The sequence below is a fragment of the Chaetura pelagica genome, unplaced genomic scaffold, assembly GCF_000747805.2.
Source record: "Chaetura pelagica isolate M959 unplaced genomic scaffold, ChaPel_1.0 scaffold892, whole genome shotgun sequence".
Lineage (NCBI taxonomy): Eukaryota > Metazoa > Chordata > Aves > Apodiformes > Apodidae > Chaetura > Chaetura pelagica.
Genome location: NW_009952278.1, coordinates 19483 through 46860, shown reverse-complemented (window position 1 = coordinate 46860; position 27378 = coordinate 19483). Strand labels below are relative to the sequence as shown.

General features: G+C 41.9%; 1 protein-coding gene across 1 annotated transcript in view; it reads right to left on the bottom strand.

Annotated features, from left to right (window-relative positions):
* Positions 1-11949: 11949 nt before the first annotated feature.
* LOC104397783 (ubiquilin-1-like) overlaps positions 11950-27378 on the bottom strand; it is a 33353-nt gene continuing 17924 nt past the window's right edge. Inside the window, exons 3-12 of the mRNA XM_010007792.1 lie at positions 26391-26506; positions 25099-25361; positions 24125-24283; positions 23239-23479; positions 22588-22730; positions 21442-21525; positions 18719-18834; positions 18201-18369; positions 16106-16108; positions 11950-12105 (exon numbers count right to left, since the gene is read on the bottom strand). Of these exons, the coding sequence (XP_010006094.1) occupies positions 11950-12105; positions 16106-16108; positions 18201-18369; positions 18719-18834; positions 21442-21525; positions 22588-22730; positions 23239-23479; positions 24125-24283; positions 25099-25361; positions 26391-26506 (1450 nt within the window). The remainder of the gene's footprint in view (positions 12106-16105; positions 16109-18200; positions 18370-18718; positions 18835-21441; positions 21526-22587; positions 22731-23238; positions 23480-24124; positions 24284-25098; positions 25362-26390; positions 26507-27378) is intronic.

Here is a 27378-nt window from a genome sequence, read left to right as displayed (position 1 = left end):
ATCCATGCTGCACTGGAGAAGGGTGGAGCTCCAGAACACCTGCAGTACATCGATGAAATAATTGTGTGGAATGACACACCAGAAGAAGTCTTTGAGAAAGGTAAAAAGACCATCCAAATTCTTCTGGATGCTGGTTTTGCTGTAAAAAGAAGCAAGGTCAAGGGACCTTCATGAGAGATCCAGTTCCTGGGAATCAAGTGGCAAGATGAACATCGCCAGATCCCAATGGATGTGATTAACAAAATAACACCTATGGCCCCACCATCTACTAAAAAGGACACTCAAACCTTTTTAGGGACTGTTGGTTTCTGGAGAACACACATTCCAGGTTACAGTGAAATTATGAAACCTCTCTATGAGGTGACCCAAAAGAAGAGTGACTTCAAATGGGGCCCTGTCCAACAGAAAGCTTTTGAGCAGATTAAAAAGGAGATTGTGCTGGCACTGGCCCTTGGACCAGTTTGAACAGGGACAGACATCAAAAATGTGCTCTACACCACAGCCGGACACAATAGTCCTACCTGAAGCCTCTGGCAGAAAGCACCAGGAAACGCTTGAGGTTGACCCTTGGGATTCTGGAGCCAGAGCTTCAGAGGTTTCAAGGCCAACTACTCAACAAATGAGAAGGAGATACTTGCAGCATATGAAGGAGTTAGAGCCACTTTGGAGGTGATCAGCACTGAAGCGCAGCTCCTCCTGGCACCCTGATTGCCCATGCTGGGCTGGATGTTCCAGAGTAACCTTTCTCCTATCCATCATGCCACCGATGCTACTTGGAGTAAATGGACTGCTTTAATTGCCCAGCGGGCTCGAATAGGAAGCCCATATCATCCAAGAATTGTGGAAGCAATTACAGACAGGCCAGAAGGCACATACTTTGGAATGCCACCACAAGAAGTGGTGAGACAGGCTGAAGACCCTCCATCATATGATCATCTACCAGAGGCTGTGAAACTGTATGCTCTTTTCACCGATGGCTCCTGTCGTCTTGTAGGGAACCACAAGAAGTGGAAAGCTGCTGTGTGGAGTCCTACACGCCTGGTTGCACAAGCAGCTGAAGGAGAAGGTGAATCAAGTCAGTTTGCAGAGGTAAAAGCCATCCAGCTGGCTTTGGACATTGCTGAGCGAGAGGGGTGGCCAAGACTCTATCTCTACACTGACTCGTGGATGGCAGCAAATGCCTTGTGGGGTTGGCTAAAGCAGTGGCAGCAGAACAACTGGCAGCGAAAAGACTGGAGGTAAAAGTGCGTCATGTGGATGCACACGTGCCTCTGAGTCAAGCCACTGAGGAACATGGACACAACCAACGAGCAGATGAGGCTGCTCAAGTGTTCCAAGTAGACTTAGACTGGGAACATAAGGGTGAACTCTTTCTGGCTAGATGGACCCATGACACTTCAGGTCATCAGGGCAGAGATGCAACATACAGATGGGCTCTGCAATTAAGCAGGCGAAACGGTTGAAACCTTTGTGGTATGAGGGGAGATGGTCAAAGTACAGGTATGGAGAAGCCTGGCAAATTGACTACATCACACTGCCTCAGACCTGCCAGGGTAAGCGCTATGTGCTTACAATGGTGGAAACAAGTACAGGATGGTTGGAGACATATCCTGTGCCTCATGCCACAGCCAGGAATATTATCCTGGGCCTTGAGAAGCAAATCCTGTGGAAACATTGTGCTCCAGAGATAATTGAGTCAGACAATGGGACTTATTTCAAAAACAGTCTTGTGACTGACAGGGCTAAAGAGCATGGTATCGCGTGGATCTACCATATCCCGTACTATGCACAAGCCTCAGGGAAACTTGAAAGGTACAGTTGTCTGTTGAAAGCTACCCTGAAGGCAGTGGGTGGTGGAACTTTTAAGAATTGGAACATTTAGGAAAAGCCACTTGCTTAGTCAACACCAGGGCATCCATCAATCGGGCTGGTCCTGCTCAGTCAGACCTTCTACATACAGTAGATGATAAAGTTCCTGTGGTATGCAAAAGCCATCTGTTGGAGAAAAGTGTTTGGGTTTTTCCTGCTTGGGGGTCTGGTTAGACTTGGATGGCATCTCTGAGCTAGGAGAATTTTTGTTCTCACTATTATCCTGTTCCACTTGCAAGGCACTGTACCTGTTATTGAGTGGCACTTTGGGCAGACACGTTTGCCTCACCTCTTGCGTTGGGCAGGAACATCTTGCCATTGCCCCTTGTCTTCCAGGGCATCACCTTGAGTTGGTCAGAGAGAGGGCAGGGAGTTTGGAGTAGCAAGGGCTCTCTCCACCTTGGGAGACAGGGATCGACTCCAAGCGTCTATTTCCTTCTCACACTCCCTGATGGTCCTCAGCCTGCCTACCTCATCCCAGAGCTCCATTACTAAGTGGAGGAGTTCCTCCACCCAGGCACACCTTCCACAGGCATACTCATTGCTACCTTCTGACAACGGTGTGTTAGCAGGGCACACCCTGCAGCCTGACACCTGGGTGCTGGTGTTTTCCCAGGAGAGCTCAGTCTGGGAAGCTGCATCAGCCCCAGAGCATGCAGTGCCATTGTCTTCTGCCGGGTGGATACCATTGCCAGCTCAGCAAATTAGAGGGTTGTTTGCAAACTGTGCGTTCGCACCTCACCTCATCTCACCCCTCCCTAGGTCGCAGCTCCTCAGAGCCATGCCCGTGCAAACTGCCCCCGCGCAAACTGCCTCATAGACGTGCCACACCCCTGTTTACCTGCTCCTGTTCGCCATGCTCAAAGTTGTTTGTGTTCCCCAGGGGCGTTTAAATCTCACGCGTGGCTCCTGGCTGCGCTCCCTCCGTGCCTGATTGGCTGTCGCGGACTTCCTGGTTTCTGCTGGGGCTCGGCCGGTGAGTGGGGTCCCTGAGCTCAGAAACTCCCCTATACAGCAGGGGGGCCACCACCTCGGGCTTACCTCAGTTGTCGCTGCTGCTGCTGCCTAACATACAGCTGTAATCAATTCACTGTGACTATGAAATGGCTGCCATGAGTGCCATAAAAGAATGCTTCCCAGAAGCAGCTCTACAAGGCTGCTTCTTCCTCCTGGTTCAGAATATGAGAAGGCATTTGGCGTCGACAGGTGCCATTCAAGGATTCGACACAAATGCAGAATTTGCCCTTAAGGCCAAAATGTTTCTGGCCTTTGCATTCGTGCCTGCTGCAGACTCGAGAGCATGTGTTACTACTCTGGATGACTATCTGCCAGAAGAGCTTCAACCTCTTCTAAACTAGTTTGAGGACAGCTGCATTGGTTGTCCGGGTGGGAGAGGACATGGTAGTCGAATTCCTGTTTCCACCATCTATGTGGAACCTGTTTGATAGAACATGGAAGGCCGAAGATTGAACTAACAACTATTCTGAGGCTGCTCATCATCGGTTCTGAGCAGAGCTGGGAATGTGTCACCTGACCATCTGGTAATTCATTGATGGCCTCTGAAAGGTGCAGAAGGGCAGAGATGTCTACTATGAACAGCTCGTTTCACGCCACAGTCCTCCAGTCAAACTGAAAAAATTCAGGAGAGCAGATCTTGTAAAGATTGTGTCCAGTTACAGCAATAGAACCCCCATAGAATATTTGTGTACCATAGCACACAATTACCAAATAGTTTAATAAAATGGGTTTTGCTGTTAATTATTGCTATTTTGTTAAAATTTTTAAATGTTTTTTTTATGTTTTTCTATTACTAATTTGTTAATATTTTAAAATTTCACCACACACAACCATAAACAGGTCTAGGACAGCTCAGCTCAGTGTGCTGGGTTGGCTGTAACAACTTGTACTAGACCCACTCCCGCAAAAAAGACATTAAAAAATAAAAAAAAAAATTAAAAAAAGACAACTGAAAAAAAACCTCAACCCATACCAAAATAAATACACACAAATATAAACTCCAAAACAAACAAAAGAAGCAAACAAACAAATAAAACCCCAAGCTGAGCCTGGAAAAAGGGCAGGCTCTCCAGCCAGGCAGTGCTCAGGCTACCAGCTTCCCCCTCCCATGCCTGGAACTGCTCCCCATGCTTCCTCCCCCCTCCACTCACCCTCTCCTTCTCCCCCTAATGCCATATGTACTTCAGGAAGGGCAGGAATGGGCTCACTCGCGGTCCCGCCCTCCATCTCCCGTGACAGACCACTCGTTGTTGCTGCTCCGTGCTGGTCCCTGGCTTCGTGAGCAAAACCCTCCCGTACTTCTCTCCACCGCCTTCCGTCCCACCTGAGCATTAGCTGGCAACGCTTATGCTGGCAAAAGTTTGGGGTTTTTTTTAATGTTTCAAACCAGCAAGGCTCTTGTCTGAGTAAACGGCAGGCTTTTGCTGTGCAAAGTTTTCATTCTTATGTTCCAAACCAGCAGGGCTTGTCTGGAAAACCGGCAGGTTTATGCTGGCCAAAGTTTTAATATTTGTTTCAAAACAGCAAGGCTCGTCTGAAATAACAGCAGGGTCTCTCGCCGGGCAGTGCTCATGCGCCCAGCTCGCTGGCGGTTCCCGGGGCCGGGGCAGGGGCTCTTAACAAGCGCCATCTGCCGATCTGAGGGTAGAATCGGCGGCTCTGAGGCTCTGAAGGTGCCGGTAGGAAGCTGGCGGTAGGATATTGTCCTAGACCCTTCACAAGAACGAACTAGAGAAGGCGAATCGCCTCCCTCAACCTGCTAGCCACACTTGCTTTGATGCTGCCCAGGATTGTGGTGCAAGAGGCCTGTAATTTTTTAGGTATTGATAAATTCTGGGATCTTGATTAGCTAATCTGCTGATGACACAAAACTGGGTGGAGTGGCTCATAGGCCAGAGGATCATGTTGCCATCCAGAGGAATCTCAACAGACTGGAGAAATGAGCTGGTGGACACCAGGTTGAACATGAGCTAGCATGTGCCCTTGTAGCAAAGAAGGCTAAATGGTATAATCCTGGGCTGCATTAGGGTGAGTGTTGCCAACAGATCGAGTGAGGTGATCCTTCCCCTCTACTGAGCACTGGTGAGGCCACACCTGGAGTCCTGTGTCCATTCTGGGCTACTCAGTACAAGAGAGACATAGACATACTGGAGGGAGTCCAATGAGGGGCCACAAAAATGATGAAAGGACTGGAGCATGTGTCATATGAGGAAAGGCTGAGATTTGGGATGGTTTAGCTTGGGGAAGGGAAGGCCTGGTAGGGGGGATCTCATCAGTGTGTATAAATACCTGAAGGGAGGATGCAAAGAAGATGGAGCCAGGCTCTTGTCAGCGGTGCCCAGTGGCAGGACCAGAGGCAACTGGCACAAATTGAAATACAGGAGGCTCTTGTCTGATCATAAGGAAAGACATTTTTACTGTGAGGGTGACTGAGCACTGGAGCAGGTTGCCCAGGGAGGCTGTGGAGTCTCCCTCCTTGGAAATGTCCAAAAGCTGTCTGGACATGGTGCCAGGCAACTGGCTCTAGGTGGCCCTGCTTGAGCAGAGGTGTTGAACCAGATGACCTCCAGAGGTTCCTTCCAACCTCAACCAGTCTCTGACTGTGATAAAACTTCATCCAGGTATCGTGGTTTAAGGCCAGCCAGCAACTAAGCACCACATGGCCCAGAGGGATGGGAAGGAGAAAAATATAAGGAAAATCTCATGGGTTGAGACAAGGACAGGGAGAGCACTCACCAATTGCAGTCATGGTCAAAATAGACTTGACTTGGGGAAAATGAATTCAAATTATTGCCAAGTAAAAATAGAGTAGGACAGTGAGAAACAAAACCAAAACTAAACGCATCTTCCCCACCCTTCTCTTCTTCCTAGGCTCATACATTCCCAAGTATTCTACCCCCTCATCCATGTGCAGTGCAGGGGAATGGGGAAGGGAGTTGCTGTTGGTTCATATCACTTCATCTCTGCCACTCCTTTCTCACACTCTTCCACCATCAGGTCCCTCCCACAGTATACAGTCCTTCACAAACTGCTCCAACATGGGTCCTTTCCACAGGCTGTAGTCCTTCAGGAACAGACTGCTCCAGCATGGATCCCCCATGCCACCATATGTCCTGAGAGAAAACCTGCTCCAGCATGGGCTCTCCACAGGCTGCAGAGGGACAACCTGCTTCCTCATTGGCTTCAGGGGAATCTCTGCTCTGGCACCTGGAGCACCTCCTTCCCCTCCTTCTCTCACCTTGGTGTCTGCAGGGTGGTTCCTCTCAGATTTTTCCTCCCTCTCACAGCTGCTACACAGCATTTTCTTTTTAACCCTTTCTTAAATATTATCACAGAGGCACCACCAACTTCACTGATGGGCTCAGCTTTGGCCAGCAGCAGGTCTATCTTGCAGTCAACTGAAACTGCCTCTGTCCAGTATGTTCTCTTCTCACAGAAGCCATCACTGCAGCTACTACCAAAACTTAGCCCTGTAAACCAATCAGACCTAACTTTCTCTGCATCTCTTGCTCCCTCAAAGGTCTCCTTAGTCTGTCTTCATACCATGGCTGCATGTGCATGTGGGCATCAGGTGATCATACCTTGGTGGAGTGTGGGTCAATTTCCTGAGAAATTTAGATTGTTATGTTGAAATGTGATCCATCGCTTCTTGTGACATGCCTGGCCAAGGTCACTGCCCAGCTCCAGAAACTTTGCAAAAATCAATTATATATCAACAGTGCCTAATTACAAGGTTTAATTACTAGCACTGATAAGTAGCTGAAGTTGACATTGGCTCACCTAGATAATAACACTAATTATGATAAGTTCTCATTTCCTTGTGAACTAAAACGTGAGAAATGTGTAAAGATTTTTTAATAGGTTGATGCCTAATTTTAATTTGACTACGGACACTTCAGTCACTAATTTACGATGACAACTAATTCAAGATTTGCTTTTTGGTGTAAAACACACATCCACAGTTGCTTTTATTTCCTTATTTTAGGAAACACTGTCAGTAAAAAGTTATATATATGTATACATATATATGCACAGGCCATTAGCTTTATGTCCTGGTTTGAGCCAGGATGAAGCCAATTTTCCTTTCACAGATTTTTTTTTTCCTTCAATAAGCTTTCTTTTAACTAGCAAAGTGTTCCAGCTAGAAATGATAACAGCTGGAATGTTTTTCTAACTGCTGGGTCTTCAAGGTCACATCTTTGCCAGCTCAGACGCTATGGGAGATCTATGACCCCCCGTAGGAAGCTGAGTTAGACAGACAGCAAAACTGGCCAGAGATATTCCATTCCATATATCTACGTAAGCTCAGAGGAAGGTCAGAGATCACAGAAGACAACTTCCTAACTTCTTCTTCTTCCCTTCTTGTCCATCCATGGCTGGCGTCCAGGGTGGACTCCGTCCATCCATCACCGTCAACCCCCAGGCTCGAGCTCTCCTGACCCTCATCACTCTCTGCTTTCTCCAGCAGCAGTCCAGAATTTTTCAGGACTGTTCGCAGCTCAGGAGAGTGCTGTTGGAGTTGCTGGGGGTGGAGGGAGGCAAGAGGATTTTGCACATCCCTGAACATATCTGTATATAATTGTCTATATTTTCTTATATCATTGGTGTTTAATTAAAGCTGTGTAGTTTAGTTTTCAATCCAGAGCGTCTCTCTTCTAATTCTCTCTCTCCTTCCCTACCTGGGTGGGAGGGGGAGGGGATCGAGAGCAGATCAATATAATAATTTTATAGATGATGGATCAGTTTCTAAATATTTTCAGTTGCTGCTGTTCTCAGAAATTAAGGAAATGCTCATGGCACTTCCTTACACTATATTAGAATTTAATTGGAGTGAAAGAATGGTGGCTAATATAGAAATGCTGTAAGATAGAGATTTTAGCAGGAGATGAGCTAGCTTGACTTCACTTTCAAATCACATTCTTAACTGCATTATAAATTTGATTTCAAAAGTCTCTCAAAAAAAGATACTTTATTTTTTCCTGCTGTCAGTCTAGAAAAATGTCTTAAGGAAATAATGCTTATTTTCTTGAGTTAATCAAAACAACTCATTTCCCCACAATATTTTAATTGATTACAATATTAAGAGATGGTTTATCACTCTTAATATTTCTATCATGACTGTAAAGGATACATAAGATGAAATTTTCAAAAACTATCACTACTGTTTAAACACTTCTCCCTATGAGGTTAAAATTGCTATTAGCATGGGTCAAAGGGCCCAGTAATCAGAGCGCAGTCTGCTTTTGAAAATCACATCAAGGGTCACACAGGAATTGAAATTCTTAGTTTTATTTTTCATTCTGTCAAATATGGAGAGGGGCATAGTGATTAAATATTCTACAGCTTTGTAAGAAGCAGTGTATTTTTTTTTCTACAAGTATAAAAGGAAGGAACTTGAATGATGGAGTTCTGTTCCTGACACTACTGCTGGCTCACTGACAGATTTTGAACAAGTTGTAGCTTCTGTATTTGTGTCTGTTATGGTTTGAGGGGGCACAGGGTAATTTTATGGTATCAATACAAGGACCTAGAGAGAGGGTATTGTTTAGGACCCCAAGGGATCCAGGGGGCAGAACACAAAGGGGTCAGTATTACTTCCCATACTCTATAAAAAACAGGAAGGTGGGAAAATCCATCCCTTCCTTCTCTCTTCTTCCTTCCTGCCTCCCTTCGCTCAGACGTCTCAGAGAGAGGCTGGTGCTCTTTGTCTTCAGCTCACCATATACTCTGCAGGACTCAACTCTAGCAGTTGCTGGGAAGAGCCCTGGTCCCTTTTTCCAAGTTGGCTCTGCCACAAGAGACTTTCAGACACATATCAGTGACCACTGACATTGAGTTTTGCATACATTTGTATATTTTTCATTATTATCCCACATGTTACTATCCCTTCCCTGTTCTATTAAACCTGTTCTAGTTTTAACGTCCAACCCTGAAGTCTCTTCCTTATTCCCCTTTTATCTCCTCCTGGGAGGGTGGAGGGGAGTAACAGAGAGCAGTTCTGTTCTCTGTGTTTTGGTTCACCCTGATCACTAAACCGAGACAGTGTCCTTGCCAACCTCACCAGGGTGCTAAGACTTTGTGAACTTCTACAAGTCAGACCTGAATATAATCATCCCCATATACAGTTGCACATGGATTATTATTTTAACATTGTCATGCAAATTTAGTCACTATGAAAATTAAAGAAATGGCACACTCTTGTGGTACCTTTGCTTTTAATGAAATCTTCCTATTTTCCCAGTATACCATTTTACAAGCAAAGAGCTTTTCTAGTATACCCACTATTAAATGCAGATTTATGCTTACTTTTTTTCCAGACACAATAAAACTAAATAATTCAGGAAATTACACAGTGATAGGAAATCAGCTGCATGACATAATGCCAGGCAGTAATATTAAATATCAAACCTGTATAATCAAAAAGAAATTGGACATTTTCAAAAGTGAGTACCTAAAAGGCTAGAGACAATGGCAAGAGAGTGTGTAAACAAAGATTCTATTATGCCATTAAACCAAGTGTGATGTATCTTTTATTATTAAAGACAATAAATTTTTACCCCTACTACAAACCTTGTTCTGCCTAATGCTGCTTTTAACAATTAAGGTCTTCTCCAAGAAAACCAAAATTCCTCCTACGCTAAAGATGTCTCAGTGTTTTACTGCTACTTGTTACTAATTGTTATTACTAGTTGACATTACTTAAATTAACAATTGTATATCAAGTAGTAAATTAGCTCAATGGTTTATTGTAGTTTAGGTTAAATTCTACTTTTTCTTAAATTCTAATAGAATTTTAATTCAAATATCACATCTCTGTTTTATTTACATATGTGAACTGGATCTTGTCTCAAAAGAATATTCATGGAAGTCAAATTCAGAACTTTAGTATCTTAGTAAAGCTTGGCAAAAATCACTCCCTTCCCTACATCAGCTTTGCCCTTTCCATTTGACACTGGCCTTTTTGCAAGTTATGGATTGTATTCTTAGAAGGATATACCTTCTGAATGACTGGAGATCTCGTTTTTGAGGAAAAATTAATTTAGGGCATACTATAAGGTCAAGTCAAATTAGTTACTTTGAAGATCCTAAGAGTAATTGTGAAATTAATTGGGAAAAAGTAGTGATTATTGTACAGAAACTACTTACTATCGCTACCTTATCACAGCCTCATACTCAGTGTAGTGAAAGCTACCTACCCAAACAGAAGGCATTATGAAGGTCTGGTCCCTTTCAGATTTACTATAATTGGCTAGGAAACAAAAGTAATAATAATTTCCTACCCAAACTTTAATTATTTTTAAAGGCTCTGATCATATAAAACTCAAATCACCAGGAGATTCTATTTTAATTTATTTGTTTAATACTCTATGTTGCTGTATCTATGAGACTTTGATCCAGAAGCAAAGAAGCTGGCCAGCCAAGAGATTTTCTTGAACTTTACCCAGTACTGTGCATCAGCAGTATTTGATCTATTTACTTACTGCTGAAGTAAGAGACAAGATTACTGGATAGCAAAAACTTCTGAGAGTACAGTTACTCCCTGTAAAAGATGCATACCTGGCTTTGCCAAGAGTTTTATTAATTTAATTGTATGTAAAATAAAATGTGTTCAACATCCTCCTCTATATCCCATTAAAAACTTGTTTCATTTAACTTATTGACAATTTTGAGTCAAGTCTGGCAAGTTTAAACCATTTGCAAGCCATGTTTTTAGAGCAAACTGACTTTATATTTGTACCAAAAGAAAAGATTATTCAGATGAAGTGTTTAATGCAATACAGGAATTAAATCAGAATGTTTACAATTACACTGACACCAAAGACCAATAAAAAGCAAATGCTATTTAGTAACACACATCAGAATGGTTTATTTCACTATTTGCACTTTATCTAAATAGTCTTCAGTATCATATGACCCTTCCTCTCTGTTCTCTACTTTATACTCCAAGTATTGTTTGCTAATCTTAGCCTAAAGTCTGTAAATAATCCCAGAGCTAACACTGAAAGGTCAGTCACCTTAAATACTGGATAAACACCAATTGCAAACACAATTAAACAAGATGCTTAAATACTTTTAAATTTCTTTATTACCTGTGCACAAGAGGTAAATACCAATAAAAACTCATATACAGTATTTTTTTACATGGTGGTTAAAAGTAATTAGAGTATCACATGACAATGGCTGAAAGTAATGTTTCCAATTGCAAATCATAATGCATTTTATAATCTCAATGGAACAAGCCAAAATGCCTTAGAAACAGTTTCAGAGCACAAAGCAGTGCTCCTTGAATTTGCACAAAGGTAATTTACAGATAATCTGTAACAATGTTGCAATGACACAATGTTACAGTGCAAGTTTCTTTATGGCTAGATATGAAGATATAACTAAAACAGCAATTCTATTATATTTTAAATGAACTTGCCTAAGCATTTTTTCTGACATGTTTACCAAAGATGCTGGAAGATTATACACTAAAAAACATGTCTTAGCACTTTTTTTTCCCCTGATCTTTTTTATTTACTTATAATGTAATTTATTGCAACGTGTACATTTCTAGAAATGAGCTGTCTCCATTGTATATGTCATGTTTATATTTCATACAAATAAAAGCAAAAATGGTAGATGACTCAAGTGGCATAAATCTAACAGCATTTTGCTAGCAAAAAATACATGCCAAAATCACCATAAGCAGCACTGGTATTCACAAATTATAGCCTTCAAATTTTTCCTTTTTAATTTGTATCTTACATAAATTACTACTGAAGGCTAATGGTTTAGTAGTAAATAAATTGGACAGTTGTAGGTCAGACAAAGCCTGCTCAACCAATTGTGAAAGCTGATACTGTTTAAAAAAAATAAGAAATAATTAAGAACAGAAGTGATGCATGCAACAACTGAACAAAAAAGCATCAATTCCCTGTTTGAAAAATACTGCACTTGACCTTAAAATGCATAACTGATGTTAGTTATAACAATACAATTGTATGAGTGAGAATGAAATAAAGCAACTATTTTAAAGAACTGTTATCAAAAATAAATTACATTTTTTTGAGTTAAACACTGCTACAAAGGCTGAGAGGCAAGCAGCCTTTCAATAGCTGCACTGATATCTCCTCCTGTTGCTATTAGAGCTTGTAAGTTTGCTTCATGGTTCAAAAAGCCCATTGCATTCAGCTGCTCCAGTTGTTGCTGAAATCTAACTTCTGGATTTTGTAACTGCTAAGAAGAAAAATCTCAAGCTATAAAAGCATAACACACATTAGGCAAAGTGCAGGATTTAAACATATTTGGTTCTGAACCACTTCTTTCCCTTACTCATTTCTGAATGCATCTTTTTCAAGTTCCCCAAACTAGAATATGACAAATTTTATTCACAATTATGGATTAAACAAGTCAGATTAGATGCAAATTTTAAGAGTATCTTCACTTACATGACATTTTTTAACTAGAACTGCTTGTTTGATAAAAATGAAACAGTTAAATCTGATAAATGTGTCCCAATAAGTTTCTTAAAGATGTGAATGTAGACTTTTAAAAATTATTTTTATTTTTTTAAATTAAAATAGTCTAGTAATGTGGGACAGCAGGATTTTGAGAATTTCACTGTTGGCAACAGTGAATGTGGTAGGCGTTTTTTTCCTTGACATAAAACTTACCTCTTTAATGTTCCAAGTACTCATGACCAAAATTACCAAAATTCTAGTTAGAAAAACTTCAGCCTAAGACAAAGTGATAGCTGTGCTTTAAGAGTTGATCTTGCTCAAATAAACTGCTCATAAACTGAATGGGAAAATTCTCAACAATTTCAGTTTTATGATCTTCAACTCAAAGGTATTTTTGAAGCATAAAAATTATATGAAAATAATATGCTTCAGGTACATAGGGTCAGAGTAATGCTGAGAAGCCACTTGTTGAAATGAGTGAGACAGTTTACATATCAACATAATATTTCTGCAGCTACTGCCAATTTTCCCTTTGTTCTACTTAAACTTTTGTTCTACTTAAAGTTTCATCTATTGAGAAATTCCTAGCAGTATATAAAAACTGCATATACTTCCAAACCAATAAACCAAACCAATAACGCCTACCACCATTTTTTCATGGTTTCATAAAATAACATTTCTCTGTCTGATCAGCAAGCTGAACTGTCTTATTCTATGGCAACAAAGGAGGCAAGAACAGGACTGTCCCTTTTACAAGTAGTCTTCCATTACACTGGTTATGTACCACAGCGTAATGATACTGTTTCACACAGCACTCTAGAGATACTTCACCACTGTTATGGGTATGCCCCATTTAAAGCCAGTCTTACCACCCTACATTTACCTGCAAAGCTGCTACCTTTTCTTGTCTTCTGGAGTTCTCCAGAAAGCCTGAATCCCACCTGGTATGTTAACACAGCATACATTGTGCAGTCTGGATTTAAAGGATGTCAGGAAAGCATGCTGCAAATTCAGGCCTCAAATAACCTGAGCTTGACTACTGTGAAGCATGAAACAGACACTGTCACAGGTACACAGTAATAACCAGCAACACAGAAACAAAGGACAGATCATAGAATCAAAGAATGGTTGGGTTGGAAGGGACCTTAGAGATCATCTAGTTCCAACCCCCTGCATGGGCAGGGACACCTTCCACTAGACCAGGTTTCTCAAAGCCCTGTCCAACCTGCCCTTGAACACGTCTAGGGACTGGGCATCCACAACCTCCCTGAGCAACCTATTCCAGTGTCTCACCAACCTTACACTAAAGAATTTTTTCCTAACGTTTAACCTAAAACTACCCTCTTCCAGCTTAAAACCATTACCCCTTGTCCAATCACTCCCCAGCTTTGCTGTAGGCCCCTTTCAGGTAGTGGAAGGCTGCTATGACGTCTCCTTGGAGCATTCTCGTCTCCAAGCTGAACAACCCCAACTCTCTCAGACTGTCTTCATAGCAGAGGTGCTCTAGCCCTTGGATCATTTTTGTGGCCCTCCTCTGGACTCACTCCAAAAGCTCTCTGTCCTTCCTGTGTTGAGGGCTCCAGAACTGGACACAGTAATCCAGGTGGGGTCTCACAAGAGCAGAGTACAGGGGGAAAATCCCCTTCCTCAACCTGCTGGCCATGCTTCTTTTGATGCAGCCCAGGATGCAGTTGGCTTTCTGGGCTGCAAATGCACATTGCTGACTCACGTAAAGCTTCTCATCGACCAGCACCCCCAGGTCCTTCTCCTCAAGGCTATTCTCAATGCATTCTCTGCCCAACCTGTATTTGTGCTTGAGATTGCCCTGACCCAGGTGCAGGACCTTGCACTTGGCCTTGTTGAGCTTCATGAGGTTGGCATGGGCCCACCTCTCAAGCCTGTCAAGGTCCCTCTGGATGGCATCCCTTCCCTCTAGCATGTCAACCACACCACGCAGCTTGGTGTTGTCAGCAAACTTGCTGAGGGTGCACTTGATCCCACTGTCCATGTCACTGACAAAGCTGTTAAACAGCACTGGGCCCAGTACCGACTCCTCAGAAATGTAACTTGTGACTGGTCTCCATTTGGACATCGAGCCATTGATCACTACTCTCTGAGTGCAACCGTCCAGCCAGTTCCTTATCCACCAAGTGGTCCACCCATCAAATCCACATCCTTCCAATCTTTAGACCAGGATGTCATGCGGGACCGTGTTGAACGCTTTGCACAAGTCCAGATAGATTAAATCAGTTGCTCTTCCTTTGTCCACTGACACCAAATTTGTCAGGCATAATTTGCCCTTGGTGAAGCCATACTGGCTGCCACCAACCACCTCCACGTTTTCCATGTGCCTTAGCAAAGCCTTCAGGAGGATCTGCTCCATGATCTTACTGGGCACAGAGATGAGACTGACTGGCCTGTAATTCCCTGGGTCTTCTTTCCTTCCCTTTCTGAAAATGAGGGTAATGTTTCCCCTTATCCAATCAGTGGGAACTCCACCAGATTGCCATGACTTTTCAAATATGATGGAAAGTGGCGTTGCAACTTCATCTGCCAGCTCCCCTAGGAGCCACGGATTGATCTTGTCAGGTCCCATGGACTTGTGCACTTTCAGGTTCTTTAGATGGTCTCAAACCTGCTCTTCTCCTACAGTGGGCAGATCCTACTTATTCCCAGTCTCTGCCTTTGCCTTCTGTGACTTAGACAGTGTGGCCAGAGCACTTACTGGTGAAGACTGAGGCAAATAATTCATTCAGTACCTTAGCCTTCTCAATATCCTGCATAATGAGGTCTCCTGTTTCCTTCTGGAGAGGGCCCAGATTTTCACTGTTCTGCCACTTATCATTGATGCATCTGTAGAAACCCTTCTTATTACCCTTGATGTTCCAAGGCCAAGTTTAACTCTATCTGGGCTTTAGCTTTCCTAACCTGATCCCTGGCTTCTCGGACAACTTCTTTGTATTTCTACCAGGCTACCTGTCCCTGCTTCCACCCTCTGTAGACTTTCATTTTTCATCTAAGAGTGTCCAGGAGCTCTTTGTTCATCCATGCAGGTCTCCAGGCATTCTTGCCTGCCTTCCTCTTTCTTGGGATGCATTGCTCCTGGGCTTAGAGGAGGTGATCCTTGAATATTGACCAGCTTTCTTGGGCTCCTTTCCCCTCCAGGACTTTATCCTCTGGTACCCCACCAAGCAGATTCCTGAAGAGGGTGAAATCTGCTCTCCTGAAATCCAGGGTAGCGAGCTTGCTGTGGACCCTCCTTGTTGCTCTACAGATCCTGAATTCCACCATCTCATGGTCACTGCAGCCAAGGCTGCCTTTAAGATTCACATTGTCCACCAGGCCATGCTCGTTGGCAAGAACAAGTGCAGCATAGCACCTTTCATAGTTGGCTCTTCTATCACTTGGAAAAGGATGTTGTCATCAATGCATTCCAGGAACCTCCTGGATTGCTGGTGCCTTGCTGTGTTGTCCCTCCAGCAGATGTCAGGGTGGTTGAAATCCCCCATGAGGATCATGGCCTGTGAATGGGAAGCTGCATCTATCAGCCTGTAGAGGGCCTCATCCTGGTCAGGTGGCCTATAGCAGACTCCCACTGTAGTATCACCAAGCCCTGTCTTCCCTTTAACCGTGACCCATAAGCTCTCTGTCAGCTCCTCATCCATTCCCAGGTGGAGCTCCATGGACTCCAGCTGGTCGTTGATGTAGAGGGCAACACGCCCTCCTCTTCTCTCCTGCCTGTCCCTCCTAAAGAGCTTATATCCATCCATTCCCACGTTCTAGTCATAGGAGTTGTCCCACCATGTCTCAGTGATGCCAATAATATCATAGCCCTGCAGGCCTGCACACATTTTCAGCTCCTCCTGCTTATTTCCCATGCTGTGTACATTTACATAGAGGCATTTAAGTTGGGCCCCCATTGAAGCTGCCTCATTGCCTGGGATTCCATTATCTTTCATTTCAGGTATTATCCTGCTGTCCTGTGATCCTTCTTCAGGGCATCTCTTACTCAAAATGGCCTCAAAGAGGTGGCAGTGGGACGGATGGAGGATCTCCTCCACCGGCAACTCTAGCTTAAAGCCCTCCTTACCAGATTGACAAGCCTATTGCCAAAGATACTCACCCCCTTCCCTGAAAGATGAACCCCATCAGCCCATAGGAGACCAGATTTCTCAAAGCGAGTCCCATGGTCTAGGAAGCCAAAGCCCTGGCTGTGGCACCACTCCCGTAACCATTTACTGATTTTCCCAGTGTGATTTGCCCTTTCAAGCCCATTCTCTTTGACCAGGAGGATCAATGAGAAGACTTCAGAGTCTTTCACTGCCACTCCCAGGACTCTGTAATCCTTCATGGTCTTCAGATTGCTCCTTGTTATATCACTGGAACCCACATGAAACAGCAGGAGTGCATAGTAGTCAGTGGGACATACAAGTTCAGGTAGTCTTTCAGCAACGTCCCTTATGCGAGCCCCTGGCAAGCAACAGATCTCTCTAGAGAGTGGGTCTGGTCAGCAAATGGGTGCCTCTCAGATGAGAGTCTCCCACCACTATCACTCGTTGCTTCCTCTTGTTTGCACTTCTCAATATACAGTGAACCGGTTGGGCTGCCTTGTTCGGCTCCAGCAGCTTACCTGATGCAGCCTGTTTTTTTTCCTCTCCAGTCTGCAAAACTTTTAAGATGGTTTTGCAGGGGCACCTCAGATTTTGTGGGAAGCCTCTTCTTGCTGGTTTTTATCTTTGGAATCTTCCGTTCTTATTCTTTCTTGGCCTCTCTCCTTTCTCTGTGTGCTGGTGGGGCATTTATTAGTTGTGTGACCACAGGCTGTGGTTTTACCGCAGCCTGGGCCTGGATCCAGCTATCTATCTCCTTTTCTACCTCCCGAATGTTACACAGCCTTTTCACAGTTTCCTTCAGCTCATCCACCTGCTGCAGGAGGTCCTCTACCTGGGCACACCTGATGCATGATGGTTTCCCACTTAACCCTGCCCCATACAAGAGGTCCAGGTACTTCCCACAGCCTGCAGTTTGTACAGTATCCTCTCTCTTTAACAGCTCTGAGTCGAGGCATCAATCACCACCAGGACGGATGGTGTAGAACCCCCAGCCAGAACTGCAGCCTTTGCTCTCTGCGGAGTGCTCTGACTTTGCCTCGTTAGTTGAGTAGCCTTGACTCTTGCAGACTACGTTGGAGCTGAGCCCTTCGAAGGAGCACCCTCCAAGTTTGCCCTGTCTGCGCAAACTGCCTTTCTGATGTGCCACACCCTGTTTTCTGGGTTCCTGGGTCTCTCATTCCTCTTCCCCAGGGAGTGGGAGAGTGGGGGTGAGCTCTGCCCATGCCTCCTCCGCAGCCCTCTGACAAGCTGCCCAGGCTTGTTCCCAGTTCTAGAAAGCTCGGAAAAAGCCCCCTTATTCACTGATATTCTACCTTGATGCAGACGTGCCTGCACCAGAGCTGTTCACCTCTGCGAGTGATCGCAAATATAATGATGTTCAGTAAACTTATTTTCTTGTCTGAGCTCACATTTCACTTGCCAGGGAACCAGTCTTCCCTTTAACACCTTAATCTGCTTCTTTCCAGGCATTTCAGAAACTCAAGAGTATGAAGATAGATGTACAACAATAAACCATGCAGAGGATGCTTTTACTCAAATGTGATGTTTTTTCCAGCATTTATTTGCACAGCTAGAACATCACTTTTAAGCTTCCTCTGCTTTCCTTTGACTATAAGCATTCTGTTGATTTACACTGGGGGAGAATATTTTAAAAACACAAACAAACAAAAAAGCCACCAAAAAAAACAAACCAAAAAACCACCACCCAAACCAAACAACCACCCCCGCCCCCCCACTAGAATACAGTGATCTACTTTACCTGAGCATGTGCACCAGCAAGTGCCTGCAACATTTGTTGGACAAACTGCTGGTGATCAGGTTCAGTAGCCGCTGATGCTGGACTTGTATTTTCACTGGAAACAGAACTAGGCACAGCAGACCCTGTAGGTGCTCCAGTACCTCCCAATCCACTTAAACCAGGATTGAATCTGCACAAATGACAAAGACAGATACATCACTAACATAGAAAATGGCTTAGTTGCAATGTCTCTTCCCATTATATATAATTACTAAGTAAAAATTCTGTCAAGAAATGGATGACAACTTAAGTAAAGCACCAAAACAAAGACTATAACCATCATTGCTTAAAAGTGCATTGCAGACAAAAGTGTGACAGATTCTAAAACAAGTTTAGTGAAACTAAAAAATGTAAGAGGAACAGTCTGTAAAAACTGGATAAACCTCTACATGTTAAAAAGAAAGACAAAAAGCTTAAAAAAACCACAAACCAAACACAAGAGAAAAGTTCTTGTACAAATTTATATGACCAATTCTTACCCTGGTATAAGTCCTGGTGCTTCTGTTGCTAGTGTCTGCAAGCCCTGCTGAATTTGTAGTAAAGCCTGCATTGCTCTAGGGTTTGACATAGCTGATAACGTGTCAGGGTTATGCATCTAAAAACAAGAAAGAAACTCATAATTGAATGATATACAGGCATTCAAAGTTGATCTTTATCACTAGATGTTTTATAGAATCTGATATCCTATCAGAACTTGCTGTTTCTCAACTTTGTATTTGAATGTTTACATTAAATCCTTCAGATTATTTTTTTTTTTATAAAACTTTCACAGGAGGTGATCAACAAGCTCTCTAAATTCCTTTTAAATAAGGAGAACATAAGAAAAAGTACTTATCATTACTTATTCTAGTAGACGTAATCATCTTCCAAAGCCATAAAAATATATTAGTTCAACATAATTCTAAATAAGTCTCCTATATCATACTACTGATAAACAGGACTGAATAGTGAAACATGACTAGTAGGTATCTAATACAGAAAGTTATAAAACAGTGTTTTCTAGCTAAATCCAGACCACAGCTATTTGATCATGATAATTTGTGCATGTGTTCATATCTGTAGTGCCATCGACACCGATAGACATACAAATACTCTGCAAGACATACTAGCAAACGTGTAATATTCAAGGACCCTCACTCTACTGCAAATTCAACTAAAACCTGACTTTTGCATTGTAAGAAAAAGACATACTTTTGATTTCTGAAATTAAATGCCTAAAAAGCAGACTGTTTTAGATACAAAACAAAAGCTAATGGCTTATGCTCATGTCTGTTTATTGATGCCACACGTAAGCAACAAGATATTTGTTTCAATTAGAAGCCTTGGTAGCCAGACTTGCTTCAACTAGCAGAAAGGCTGATCTATCTCAGCAGTCTCTACTTGGTAACTAGACCAAATTCCTTGTACTGAAAAAACCATTTTTTTATTCAAAGAACTGCGCAAATTAAGGTTAAGCTTCCTCTGGTGCAAAACAGAAGAGCACAATAGGGCACAAAGATCAAATGTTGATTCTGCCCTGAAATATGGGTATGTAATGAGATTGAGCACAGCAAGTTTTTAAACACTCTCCATTTGTCTCTCAGATTTGTATCTTCATGATAGCTTTAAGTCAGAGGAGAATGACTAAATGTATAGCTGGTAAAGTTAATCCAAATCTTTAAAGAAGGAAAGCATTTTAGATGCACTGAAGTAAGCTGCTGTGATTAAGAAAATAACCTTTAAGCTATGACTTACTGTCTGATATTTAGAGTTGATTTTACAGAAAACTGACCCTCTGAGCACTTAGGTGACTTAAATCTCTATTAATGTTTTGAATTCCAGCTACAGAGTAGCAGCAATTCTGGGTAAAACTTATATAAAAGAAATAGAAAGGGTAGCTCACAAATGTGTTTTCTTAGTTGTGCTGAGCAACTGGCCATTTATTTCAAGTGCTTTCTTGATAATACAGAAGAACATTTCATAGTTTCCATCACTCAATCCCATAATAAAATAGCAAGAGATGAGCTAGGAAGTATGGGCTGTGACACTATCAACATTCTGAGAACACCCAGGTATTTCTCCAGTTTACTTCACCTGCTAATGTTTATCACCTGACCTAACATGGAAAAGACAGCAGAGAACTAGCTGTGCAGATAAACTCCCTGGTTTATGGAAAGAGATACAAAAGCATTAAGAGCATCTGGGTGAGGATTAGGGGGATGGAAAACACAGATGATGTCATAGTGGGTGTCTACTATTGATTGCCCAACCAGGATGTAAGCACTGATTAATTATTCTATAGGCAATTAGGAGAAATCTCTGGATCGGTAGCCTTTGTCCTTGTGGGAGATTCCAAGGCCAAATGCACCTGGGTCAGGGCAATCCCAAGCACAAATACAGGCTGGGTGAAGAATGGATTGAGAACAGCCCCATATCCTGGGCTGCATCAAAAGAAGCATGGCCAGGAGGTTGAGGGAGGTGATTCTCCCCCTCTACTCCACTCTCGTGAGATCCCACCTGAAATACTGTGTCCAGTCCTGAAGCCCCCAACACAGGAAGGACATGGAGCTCATGGAGCAAGTCCAGAGAATGGCCACAAAAATGATCAGAAGGCTGGAGCACTTCTCCTATGAAGACAGTCTGAGAGAGTTGGGGTTGTTCAGCCTGGAGAAGAGAAGCCTCCAGGAAGACCTTATAGCAGCCTTCCAGTGCCCGAAGGGGACCTACAGCAAAGCTTGAGAGGGTCCTTTTACAAGGACATGTAGTGATAAGACAAGGGGCAACAGTTTTAAGTTGAAATAGGGTGGATTTAGGTTAGACATTAGGAAGAAATTCTTCAGTGTGAGGGTGGTGAGACACTGGAACAGGTTGTCCAGAGAAGTTGTGGAAGCCCCCTCCCTGGGAATGTTCAAGGGCAGGTTGGACAGGGCTCTGAGAAACCTGGTCTAGTGGAAGGTGTCCCTGCTGATGCAGGGGGGTTGAAACTAGAGGATCTTCAAGGTCCCTTCCAACCCAACCATTCTACAATTGTGTGATTTCTTCTAAGTAAAGACACAACAGCAAATCAAAGCAGTTGTGCTAGTCACCAACTAAAACATCCACTAAAAGCCAGATTTAACTTTTGGAAGGGATGGAGAGATAAATCAAGCATTTAATTATCAAGAGACAACACAACTAACTGAATTTCAGACATTTATTAACAACACTTAGTATCTTATCTTACTTGTTGAAGGAAAGTAGGAAGCTGTTGTCTCATTTGCTCCTGAAGTTGAGGATTTCCAGCAAATAAAGGATTATTCAACATCATCTATGGGACAAGAATATTTAACATCATAGATTGAGCAGTAGATAAAAAAGTAAATACTAGAGTGGATTTTAAGACATCTATTTACCTCATATTAATTTGAGAACTAGAAAATAGTTTATTAAAACCTCAGAGTAATTATCTCCCACTTCTCCTTTGGCCAAAACTTGTTCTGAAACAATGAACTACCAGTTTGAGAATGGACTGAACTAATTGGTGGCATGGAGCTGTTTTGGTTTTTTGTTTTGTTTGGTATTTTTGGGTGTCTTTTTTGTTGTGGGTTGGGTTTTCTTTGTGGCATTGGAAGGGGTGGGTATTAAACTTTTTACATGAATCCTTGTCAAATCCTTGCCAAAGCAACCTCATTTATGTAACCAGAAAGCCTTTTCTGGTCAGCCTCCACAACAGAAGTGATGGCTTCCCTGTAAACAATGTCTGTAAAAAGCCTGGGATATTTTCCCATTAAGTGCTTAATATACTAAAGATAATATTATCCAAATTCAAATACTGAACTGATACATTACTGCTGTAAGTAAAATTGGAAAGTACTTCGACAATACCATTCATAAAACAGCAGTAAGTATTAGCATTTTTATTGTGAGCAAGGATCAGAGATGAAAAATGAAAACTGAAATAACAGCTAGATATGGCACCAACTTCTTCCTCTCCACTTCTGTCCTCTCAAGCTTGGGTGGGTATTCCTTTACTAGCAGATCTACCTTAATTTATAATAAAAGCTTTTTTTTTTTTTTACCAGTTCTTATGCTAGGCCACAAAAGTTTAGGGCTGTATGAAACATATACAAACTTACATGTTGTTACAAGAGAATGCCTAACATGATTGCCAACTACAAATTGAAGAAGTTTACTGCAATGGATTGCTAAAGGTAACTAGGTAATAAATAAGTCAGGCATTAACATACTTTAAAAACTGGACCATTCACAACAGACAAGTTATTGTTGAGAAGTTGGCACAATTACTCTGTAGTGAAAATATAACTGTATCAAAATCAATTCCTTTTTTCACTTCAGTGCACACACACATTGCTACACCAAAAGCATTTACCTGTACTGCAAGATCAGGATTCTGGCTCAATGACTGCATCATGCTTCTCATATAGGGTGCAGACAACATATTTTGCATAAGTTGTGGATTTTCTGTTATCTGTTGTAACAAGCTCTGCATTCCTGGTGTGTTGAACATACCAACTTTAAAAAAGGAAAAGGTCGCTATAGTAAAAATCTTTATTATAATCAAATTTATTAGACTGCCTATAATTGGGATACAACTGTGTGTTTCTGTGGAGTTTTTTTAAATGAGCTTTAGCTCCTTAAATACATCTCAGTGTGGTTCTGCTTACACAGATGCAACTGCCCTAGAAACAAGTTAAGCCAGAGGTCATATCCAACAAGCAGTCCCACTAAGCATCTACATTATTAGCTGTTTTCCTGTTTGTCTCCAAACAGGAAAAAAAAAAAATCATCTACAGATTCCCTACTTTTGTTATTTTAAGGCAGTACACAAGTATTGTTAGTACTCTTGGTTTACTTGTCATGTTTGTTTTCTACAGAGGACTTTGATACTAGTAAAATGTTCTATGGAAATAAACAGCAATACAAACTGTGAATGAAAACATCTCTTTCTAATAACAGAATAAATTCAACAAACTCCTGAATATTTGTAAATATATATATACAACTGCAGTAACAGACACACCTCCTAGTCCAAGTCCCAAATTTTGTATAGTTGAGCTCTGTCCCATACTGGCAGAGGTGCTATTTCCGACATTACTACTGCCACTCCTCTCACCACTGGTGCTGGTACTTGTAGAACTCTGAGAGCTGGACTGGGAAGCCCAGGGATTTGGTAAAGGATCTCTATTTTCTGTACGAGATGGCTGAGTGTCCCCTCCTGATGATGCATTGCTTACTAAGGAAGCAAATGGGTTACCTCCAAACTACAGAAGGAGAAACAAACACTTATCATCTATTAGTCAAGTATTTTAAAGTCTGCTAGAAATGGTTACCTTTCCAAAATTACACATGAAGATAAATGTCAGTGGCTCTTAATCACTTATAATCACCATCCTAAAATAAGCTATTGCAAATATTCTGAAAAGATACCAACTTTGAAAGAGATGTTATCTACAACAACAAAAAATTGTAAGTAAATCACACCTTGTTTTAAACACAGCATTTGCTACTAGTACTTCAATCACAGTAAGATTATATCTTGCATAGTGGTTTCCAACTTTGAAAAATTTCAAAGCCTTTTTTCTTCCCACCTTAGGTTCCAAATTACTAAACACACACAATTTTTCTTGGACCTCTGGAATTTTATAAGTTCAAGAAATATAAATAAATACATTTAGAATATATATAACAAAAAATTCTTAACATTAAAATAACTTATGAAACTCATAAAACAATCTTTATTCTTTCAGGTTTAAAGAGCATAGGAACAAGCCACACATTGACTTCAAGCTTCAAGAAATTAAGTTTTGTCAAGTATATATTTGAGAAGTTACATTATTTATTTGGGGGAGGGAGGGGAAGCAAACAAAACCCATTTACTTTCAGTGGTCCCTACAATCATTTCTCACCTGTTCCTGTGCTGCATTCAACATAGGCTCCTGAATATCTGTATACATACGTCGCAAGGCATTGTATCCACCTGGTATACTTTCAAGGTTACTCAAGGCTCGGTCTTGGTTTCGCATCATTTCCTGCATCATTGCAGGGTTTCTAGCAAGTTCTAGTGTCTAATCAAGTAGAACATTTAATTTGTATTAATAAAAATAATCCGTTCTAAAGTGAAAATGTCAGCATTTAACAGTATCTCAGTTACTAATGTCTAACTCCATTTGAAATTAGGATTAAAGCCAAATCAAGATGTCATCTTGGTGGGAAGGGAGTCGATAGCATTTGATATTTAGCCAACATTCTGCCACAACTGTCAGTATGCTGGCTGAGTCAGAAAGCATGGACTAAACAGAAGAAAAAACCCTTAAATCCTATTCTTTCTTGTATCTTCTCAACACAATAAATTCCTACAATTTCCAACATCAGTACAGCATGCAGCTTATAACAAACTTGAAAAATAAATAACTTAATTTTCCAAAGTCTCCATTTGTTTCTTGATGCCCTCTGCCATATAAGGCATATCTTACATAACACACAACTTTGGAAGCAATGAGAAGTACCCACAGTTACATAAACTGGAAATAAGCAGTATTTTTTACAATTGTTACTTTATAGTAAACTCACTGTTGACTAGACAACAGAAGATTTCAAGCAGCATCCAACTCTCAACTCAGAAGATATGATTATACAGTCTTCAGCCTCTTTAAAAATTATGCTGCCTTTTTTTTTTTTTCTTACTTATCTATCAGCTCATGTAAAGTACCAGCAGCTAGAAATAAAAGCATCTATTTCCTATAGTGACCTTCTACAGATTGTCTAACAAGCCTCAATTCCTCAACAATATTTTGGCACTCATATAATGTCCAGTTCTTGCTTTTTTGTTCACAGTTACAGTATAATCAAAGGTCACGAACTTCGAGACCTTTCTACATACCTGCCTCATTATATCTGGATTATTCAGCATGTGATTGATCTCTGGATTTCTCTGTATCAGTTGCTGCATTTGAGGGTTAGCCATAATTAACTGCCTCATCAGGTCAGGATTTGAAAGCATGCTCTGAACAAATGGATTTTCCATTATCTGAACCATCATTTCTGGGTTGGATATAAGTTGTCGTTGCATCTGACTTTGTAGCTCTGAAAAGTTTGATGCATTTAAGCCCAGGCTACCTAGGCCTGCCAAACCTCCAAGGCTACCTTTAAGATGAAAGAAAAAAAATAAATTAAATTTTCAGTTTCTAGTATATTTCTAAACACATCCAAGTTCTTTCTAGGTACAAAATACATAAAGACAATCCACACGTCAAAATAATTAAACTCAAGCTTTCTTCATAACAGCTTTTCTTCTACTTTATTATAGCTGAGATACAAGGGATGTTTGAATTTTGGGGCCTCAGGTTAATTCCCAACACTGTCCAATACATTTGTAATAATCATTTATAGACCACCATGAAGCAGACAGACCACCATTATGATGAATCTCTTAATATGATGCATACTCCCTATTCTAAACAAAAAGTAGAGTTCTTCTTTTTGTTGGTGCAACAAGAACTAATAATGCTTTAAATTCTCCTCTTTTGCAGAGTTCAGCAAACAAAAGTTCCACATTTTTAGAAGGTACTAGTCAGTCTGGAGAACTGCTTAGAGCTAAAAAAAGCAATTGCTTAACATATTTTTATTGGGGGGGGGGGTTTAAAAAGAAAGCAAACCATGAAAGAACATGAATAATAAAACACAGTAACTATGGAAAGAGATAATATTTTTAAATCAATAGACTTCCGTCTCTATTTCTGAAAGAGAAGACCGATAATGCTAAGAAATACTGGTTTGTAGGATAGGAGTAACTTTGTTACTTTCGTTCCAAGTCTTAACTTGATGTTATGAGTCCAACTTCAATACTCTCTTCAGACCAATTAAAATGCACTGTTAAGGAGGAGACAGAAAGGAGTTTAAATACCTATAATGCCAGAACACGAGATAAGTGGCACCTTAGTTCTAAAGATGAAACAGCACAAGCCTGAAGTTATGCACATAAAAATTAAGGAAACAACTTACTTCTGATAACTTACTGATCAGAAATTTATTACAACCAACACCACATATTTTTGTAATAAATAATTTTATAAATTTTTAAGGGCTGTTTACATTAGAATAAAGCTCCAGGGATACTTACCTGAGACCAAGATACCTAAGATAATCACCGTGTTACCTAAAAAATATTCTTACCCAAGCCAAAAGAGCTGCTATTTGTTAAAGTTGGTGTTGAGGTATTACTGCTTGATATTGATGTGGTAGCAATACTGCCAGTGGTGTGCATTTGTTGACCTGGATGCTCTTGTGATCTATAAAAAACAAGTTAAAAAAAATTCAAATTGAACAAGATGTGGCAGGTTGATCCCAGCCACTTAAATTCCCACCCAGTCACAAGCTCATTTTCCCCCCAACCCAGGCAGGACAGTGGAGAGAATTGGAAGGGCAAAAGTGAGAAAAATTTGTGGGTTGAGATAAAGACAGTGTTCTGGTTTGGTGGGGTTTTTGGTAGCGGGGGAAGGGCCACAGGAGTGGCTCGGGTAAGAAGCTCCTCCAGCTCCAAACCCCAGCCAAAGAGCCATTAGAGGGACAATAGATGCGCCTCAGCGATTAACATACGAAAGAATAAACATAACACCTGAGCAGAGAAGCACTTAGGGGAGAAGAGCTGTGCAGGAGGAGGAGAGCAGTGCTGGTGGTTGGTGAGGAGGAAGAGGAAGAAGGTGCCCTAGCAAGAGTTTCCCTGCAACCCATGGTGAGATGGCAGGCTGTCCCCCTGCACTCATGGAGGAACGTGGTGGAACATTCACTGAAGGCACCAGGAGGGGTGAACTTGGCCACTGGACTTGGATTTTGTGGCCAGTGGATTTGCTGCCTGTGGACTCTGTGCAGCTTTGGAAGACCCCAGTGCCAGGGGAGTTGGCGGTTCCTGAAGCAGCCCGTGACTCTGTGAAAAGCCCACGCTGGAAGCAGCTTGCTCCGGACCTCGTGGGAAGGACTCGTGAAGGAGAGGTTCGTGGAGGACTCTCCCATGGGAGGCACCCCGTGGGGAAGCAGGAAAGGACTGTAAGGAATCCTTCCTGAGGAGGATGGTGCGGCAGGAACCACCAGCCTGTGAAGTGACTCTAAACCCCATCCCCTGTCCCCCTCTGCTGCTGGGGGGAAGGAGGGAGGGGAACTGGGA